The sequence below is a fragment of the Bos indicus x Bos taurus genome, chromosome 20, assembly GCF_003369695.1.
Source record: "Bos indicus x Bos taurus breed Angus x Brahman F1 hybrid chromosome 20, Bos_hybrid_MaternalHap_v2.0, whole genome shotgun sequence".
NCBI lineage: Eukaryota > Metazoa > Chordata > Mammalia > Artiodactyla > Bovidae > Bos > Bos indicus x Bos taurus.
This window is the reverse complement of record NC_040095.1, coordinates 38,955,405-38,962,895: the sequence shown is the minus strand read 5'-3', so window position 1 is coordinate 38,962,895 and position 7,491 is coordinate 38,955,405. Positions and strand designations below refer to the sequence as shown.

Below are 7,491 nucleotides of genomic sequence, written 5' to 3'. Positions count from 1 at the left end.
GGAGATTTTATTGTGAAGGAGAGAAAGGGAATATAGCTTGGAAGTGGAAATTGCTATTTGCTTGGTTCATTAGTTTGCAAGCACTTATATATCTGATAGCTTACTTGATTCCCAGGACAACTTAGAAAGTAGGAAGGGCAAGCACTGATATGCCTGGGAAAAGGAGGTCAAACAGAGGTGAAAAGTCCTTGCCAAGGTCATCTATAGCCAATTCATGGGAGAACTGAGTTTAGAATTCAGGTTATTTGGCCCATAATCCGATCAACTTTCCATTGTGCCCAAACAGAGCATTTCTAAAGTGTTTGCTCTGTTTGGGTACTGGCTATGAGAAGGCATTGAGCTCCTTGTTACAGGGATTTTAATCTTATCTAAAGGAATGTGCGGAGCCACTGGAAAGTTTTGTGCAAGGGAAGCCCATTTTTAAGTCAATGCCCGAGGGAGACAAACCTGGCAGTGAGGTGCAGCATGTCTGGGTGGAACAAACACTTCAGGGGTAGACCACTGGGACAGCGCTTCAAACTGGGACACAGCTCAAAGTAACTGAATGACAGGCTGAGAAAATGACTTCCCATTCAGTTTTATGGATCTTCTGATTGTGTTAAGGAGAGGGTCTCAGCTGGCCAGTATCTTTTATAAAAAATAATTGACAAAACTTATTTATTTTTGGCTGTACTGGATCTTCATCGCTGCACAGGCTCTTCTCCAGTTGCGACAAGCAGGCGCTACTCTCTGGCTGAAGTGCGCGGGCTTCTCATTGTGGTGGCTGCTCTTGTCATGGAGCACAGGCTCTAGGGTGCTTGGGCTTCAGTAGTTGTGGCTCCCAGGCTCCAGAGCACAGGAGGAATAGTTGTGGCACATGGGCTCAGTTGCTCCGCAGCATGTGGGATCTTCAAACAGTGTCTCCAGCATTGGCAGGTGGATTCTTTACCACTCAGCCACCAGGGAAGCCCTATTAAGTCAATTTTAAGACAAGTGGTGCACATGTATGGAAAAGAAGTGCTATGAATGTGCATTCTAATGATGATAAAGTTTGGGAACTTCTTGGAGGCTATTTTAATAGGAATCTACAAAATGAAAGCAGACTCCTAGACATATAGAGAAGAGACTTGTGGTTGCCAAAGGGGAGCCAGGGAGGGAGAGGGATGGACTAGGAGTTTGGGGGTTGGTAGCTGTAAACTATTACATCTAGATTACATTTATAATGGATATTTAGAATGGGTAAACTATTAATTTAGAATGGATAAACAACAATGTCCTATTGTATAGCACAGGAAACTGTCTATATTCAATATCCTGTGATCAACCACATTGGAAATGCATATTAAAAACAGAAAGTATAAAAATATGTGTAGACTGCTATAAGTCTTGTTATAAATAATTTCAGACATAGTATTAAAAAAATAGGAGTAATGAGAATTTAGTCCAAGGTAAGATGATGGCAGCGGAGACAAAGAAGACTCTGATAAACATTTTAAGGGAGTCAAAGGACAGGACAGTTATCTACATGGGGTATTTTCTGCCTCATTTCTCAGGATGCTTATGATTGTAATAAGAGAAAAATTAAGAAGACTTGTGTAGTCTATTGGATTTATTTTCTTGTATAATAAGAAGCCTGAAGGTAAGGTGGCTCCAGGACAGGGTAAGTCAGTGGCCTGTTGACATCACTAAGAGCTCAGCTTCTCTCTATCTTCCAACCTCAGCAAATAAGCTTTGTCCTCAAGACTGCAAAGTGGTTGTTGTGGTTGGAGCCATCCTACCCTGACATGTGATGCTTTGGTGCAAGAAGAAGACATCTCTTCTGAAGATGAAGAGCAGAGGGTGAAGAAACATTTCCCTGAAGGCACCTCCACTGGAAGATTTTCCTGGAGGAATCATATCACATATCAGGTATAAACATTCACCACAGAGGGGAGTCAAGTTACCATAATTAACCCAGATTAATTAGGATTTATTCTCTGAGCTAGGGAGTCAGATCCTTTCCTGAAGGATGGCTTTCTCAAGGTAATAGGGGATAATAGGGACTCTGCTAACAAACATGGCTGGTAAGCAGTCAACCATACAACCAAGACCAGTGGTTTTGGAATTTCTCAGATTAGCTCTTGAACATAAGTGGGGAGTTCTTGAGGCTTGTGGTGTTTTTATTCTTGAAAATTTTATTTAGCTCTTCTCTCCATGTGTTGAATTAAGGCAGAGCGAAACACTTCCACTGCAAAATCAACTTCTGGTTTAGTGATGCACATTGAGGGCGCAATGCGGAAAGTCTGAGGAGACAAAGGAAAAATAGAGGAAAGGGTCACCACAGAATGAACTATGATTTCAGGGAAATGCGCTAGACTGGGAATCCAACATCTTGCTTTCATAACATTCCTTAAATTTCCCTCGAGGGTTGGTCTCCTCCTGACCCAGTGCTGTATCCAGGCCATTCATCCTCTAGTCTCAACAATTCTCTTACCATCTTCTCTGCCTCTTTTCATTTTTGTCATCTGCTGGCCTCCTGGTCCTTGCACCACCTCCACTGAGGTCTTAGGCCTCTATTCACCCTCCAATTCTGCCACTGCTGAGGTTGACTTCTGTGTCCCTGTGTAAAACCCAGCAAACTAGCATCTCCATTTCTTTTTTTTTAATTTTACTTATTTGGCTGTGCTGGGTCTTAGTTGCAGCATGTAGGATCTAGTTCCTTGACCAGGAATTGAACCTGAGCCCCCTGCATTAGAAGCATGGAGTCTTAACCACTGGACCACCAGGGAAGTCCCCTTTTTCAGTTTCTTGATCGCCACATCTTCCAGAAACTTCATCTATGATCCTCCTCCGCATTCCTGCACATCCCAGGCCAGCCCCACAAGCCTCATCTTCACTAGGAATTCTTCAATTTCTGATCCCCACTGCCTCTGCCTTTCTCATGGAAACTTCAGCAGTCTCCTCATGCCTCCATGATCTGTGGATCTGTCACTCCGCCTAGATCTCCGCCTCCCCTTCCGACCCAGCTCGGAGCACAGGGTTGGGGATATGAACCACTCTCTCACCTGCCCCTTTCTGCCCTCCTGCTGCTGTACCCACACAGTGAAGTCCCAGCCCTGGTCAGAGCTAGCACAGAACTGTGCTCCAACAGACAGCTGAGAAGCGGTAAAGAAACTCAAGCTGCTGGTGCACAGACACACCAAGTAAAGCAGAGTCCTGCTTCTGCTGGAGCCCTAAACGTTCAGGTCCTCTGTCATCCCTGGCTCAACTCCTGCACCCCTCACTCTATTTCACAACACTCTTGCCTCATGCTTCTCAGAGGCTGTCAGGCAAGAGCGCTCTGTAAATTTGCTCGCTCCCACGTGCATTCTTATATTCTTGCCTGAAGGTTCAGAGAATGAGCTGTCTCTAGTATTCGACTCCAAATTTTCCACCTGTGCCTTTGGCCCACGAAACGACATTCACCTCCCCTCCAGGAAACGTCTCTGCATTCACTTGCATCTTCACCTCCTCCTCAACTTCCCCTCAGCCTATAAATAAGCACACTTAAAGCTCTTGTAAATCGAATCCAAGCCACACATGCATGCATGCACACCAGGTCTCTTCAGTCATGTCTGGCTCTTTGTGACCCTATGGACTGTAGCCTGCCAGGTTCCCCTATCCATGGGATTCTCCAGGTAAGAGCTGTTGTTGTTGTTCAGTCGCCAAGTTGTGTCCGACTGTTTGCAACCCCATGGACTGCAGCTCGCCAGGCCTCCATGTCCCTTACCATCTCCCAGAGTCTGCCCAAGTTCATGTTCATTGCATCAGTGATGCCGTCCAGCCATCTCATCCTCTGATGCCCTTCTCCTTCCCAACAATAGGGATTTTTCCAATGAGTCATCTGTTCAAATCAGATGACCAAAATACTGGAGCTTCAGCTTCAGCATCAGTCCTTCCAGTGAATATTTAGGGTTGATCTCCCTTAAGAGTGACTAGTTTGATCTCTTTGTTGTCAAGGGACTTTCAGGAGTCTTCTCCAGCACCACAGTTTGAAGGCATCAATTCTTTGGCATTCTGCCTTCTTTATGGTCCAGCTTTCACAACAGTATGTGACCACTGGAAAGACCATAGCCTTGACTATATGGACCTTTGTTGACAGAGTGATGTCTCTCAACACACTAGGGTTTGTCATCACTTTCCTGCCAAGGACCAATCGTCTTCTGATTTCATGGCTGCAGTCACTGTTCTCTGTGATTTTGGAGTCAAAAAAGAGGAAATGTGTCACTACTTCCACCTTTTCCCCTTCTATTTGCCATGCAGTAATGAGGCCAAATGCCACTATCTACGTTTTTAAAAAATATTTAGTCTAAAGCTGGCTCTTTCACGCTCCTCCGTCACCCTCATCAAGATGTTCTTTAGTTCCTCTTTGCTTTCTAACATTAGAGTGGTATTGTCTGCATATCTGAGGTTGTTGATATTTCTCCCACATATTCTGATTTCCAGCTTGTAACTCATCCAGCCCAGCATTTCTCATGGTATACTCAGCGTATAGATGAAATAAACAGGGTGACAGCAGACAGCTGTGTTGTACTCCTTTCTCAATCTTGAAACATGCAGTCATTCCATACAGGATTCTAACTGTTGCTTCTTGACCCGCATACAGGAGATGGGTACATATTCCCATCCTCTAAGAGCTTTCCACAGTTTGTCACAATCCGCACCGTCAAAGGCTTTAGCGTAGTCAATGAAACATAGATATTTTTCTGAAATTCCCTTGCTTTCTCTATAATACAGTGAATGTTGACAATTTGATCTCTAGTTCCTCTTCATTTTCTAAACCCAGCTTGGACATCTGGAAGTTCTTGGTTCACTTAACACTGAACCTTCGCTCTTCCCCAGTAGCATATTGGACAACGTCAGACCTGGGGGACTTATCTTTTGGTGTCACATCTTTGTGGCCTTTTATATAAGTTCATAAGGTCCTCGCAGCAAGTACACTGGGGTGATTTGCCATTCTCTCCTCCAGTGGATCACATTTTGTCAGAACTCTCTGCTACGACCTGTCTGTCTTGAGTGGCCCTGAATGGCGTGCATTGAGTTCACAAGCCCTTTGCCATGACAAGGCAGTGACCCATGAAGGGGCCAGGCAAGAGTACTGGATACAAATAAAAATGTGTTGACCTTCCTGGTCCCTTCTAGCTACCATACAAACATTATCCTTCCTTTTATTATACTTAATAAATAAAAAGTCTGGTTGATGCTATTGGCCATTATCTTTTACTCTGCCTTCCCTCTATTCACATCTCAACCCAGTGCAGTCTGGTTTCTGTCCCACCAGCCTTCTGACTCCACTCTGACTAAAGCTACTAGTCACTTGCTGAGTGCAGAATCCAATGAGCACATCCCAGCCCTTATCCTTTCTGGTCTTCTCGTCTGCATTTAGCATTCCAGTCCCTCCCGCTTCCCGAACCTCTCCACTCTTGCTTCTATGGCCTCCCACTCTCCTCACAGCTCTGCCTGCTGTTGTTGTTTTTACATATTTATTTCTTTGGTTGTGCCAGGTCTTAGTTGTGGCATGTAGTTCCCTGACCAAGGATCGAACGCGGGCCCCCTGCACTGAGAGCGAGGAGTCTTAGCACTGGCCCATCAGGGAGGTCCCTCTCTGCCAGTGTTTTGTCTCCATCTGGGTACCTCTTATTCCACCTGCCCTTTAAATGCTGATATGACCCATGTGTCTCTCCTCACCTCTCTGCATTTCACATCCAGACTCCCTTCCCAGGAGATCTCCTCCACTCCCCACTTCTACGTTGATGACCTCCAAATTGTGATCCTCACCTTATTTTTTTCCTCTGATCTACAGACTTGTCTAAGAAGGAAAGGGAACAAGTCTGAAGCTGCACTTATCCTCACACTCCCTAAAGTAAGTTAGACCCGAGGGAGTCATCCCTGACGCTCCCCTTCCTTCATACCCAAGCCCTGTGCATTTCCCTGCCCGACTGCTCTCTGTTTCTCCTCTATCGCTACTGCTGCTGTTCAAGATCAAACAAAATCATCAGCCTCCACCTGCACTCCCTGTCTCCAGTCACGTCCCCTCAGCTTCGCCTTCCTCAGAGGACAGATTCAGAAATCAGGATGCCTGAGTCTGGATCCTGTATGACTTGGGCACCTTCCTAGCCGTGCGACTTGGGGAACTTACTTAACCTCTCTGTGCCTGCTTTTCTTCATCTGTAAAATAAGGATAATAATGCTTATTTCATAGGTGTGTTGAGAGGATTAAATGAATCAATGTATGCAAAGAGTTTTCGAACAGTGTCTGAAAAGTAGTAAGACTTCTCATCTTTACTACTCACAGCCTCCCATCTCCTGCTCCAGTCCCATGGTATGTGTGTGTTTGTGTGAGTGTGTTTGTGTGTGTAGCTCTTCACACACTGCCATGTTTCTATGTGTGCTTTGAGAGTTTATCACTGTTTAAGGCTCAGCCTAGCCAGAAAAGCTGACCCAGGAGTCCCTTCTCTTTCCTCCTATACTATCCCTTTTTATGGTTATCCGCCAGCTTCCTATATTGTATTATAATTTCCTGTTTATGCCTTTCTCCTCTGCCAACTCCATGGAGGGAAGGATAAATCTTATTTATCATTGTAGCTTTTGTATCCAGCCTACCAGTGGCTCCTTAGCACTTACGTGTGTGCCAGGTAACTAAGGAATAACGAAGCAAGTAAACAATGAATTGTTTCCTATCTTATTTCATAAGTAGCCCATCTTGGGATTTTGAATCATTAATTTTCTCTGATTCATATGGAAAAATATCTAGGACCAGGACTAGACAAAACAGCATTTCCAGTCAAAAGTGCTCCTCTGGTTTTGTTTGCTATGGTTTGGTTTGGGCTGGGAGAGCTTTCAGTCTCTTTGTTTACAAGCTGATGGGAAGCTAAGGAAAAGCTGCAGAAACAAGAGGACCCAGACCTGTTTCCTTAAGTGGAGGGGGTGCGGAGGGTCCAGAGCACAGGTGGCAGATCCAGATCTGAACAGGAGGGATGACTCGTTCTCCCTAACCTTTAGGAGAGGTGGGAAATGGCTCTGACAGAGAAGCGTCTGCAGGGACCTTGCCTAATAGCTTCCATTTTCCCTAAGAAGCATCGGTCAAGAGTGCTTGCTGAAATAGACTGAGGGGCAGAATGGAGCAGAGAGACTAGGAAGGATGACCCATGTTTGAAATGGGAAAGAAAGAGGCCAAAGGCCAAGGACAACTTAGGGGAGGAACAGGCGTGACCCTAAATCTTAAATCTCTGTCCTGGAACACATTCCTGGAGAGGGTCCTGGGATGTGAGAGATGGAGTGGGCAGCTCACTGTACAGCAGTAGCAGCCCCTGCCCACGGCAGGGCCACACCAGGGTCCGGACTGCAGGGTTGTGCTTGGCTTTTCCAGGAGTTTGGGGCAGGGAGAGCTTGGTCTCTGCCTTTCCCAGCCTGAAGGAAAAGGGCCCTGGGAGTGGCTGCTCTTGAGTTCTTCATCAGGGACCCAGCCAGGGTGGTCCCCCGCCTCCTCCACAG

At 45.7% G+C, this 7,491-nt stretch overlaps 1 protein-coding gene across 1 annotated transcript in view; it reads right to left on the bottom strand.

Moving 5' to 3' along the window:
- Positions 1-561: 561 nt before the first annotated feature.
- Positions 562-7,491, bottom strand: part of AGXT2 (alanine--glyoxylate aminotransferase 2) — a 44,074-nt gene continuing 37,144 nt past the window's right edge. The window contains exon 14 of the mRNA XM_027520244.1: positions 562-2,261. Within this exon, the coding sequence (XP_027376045.1) occupies positions 2,154-2,261 (108 nt within the window). The 3' untranslated portion in view covers positions 562-2,153. The remainder of the gene's footprint in view (positions 2,262-7,491) is intronic.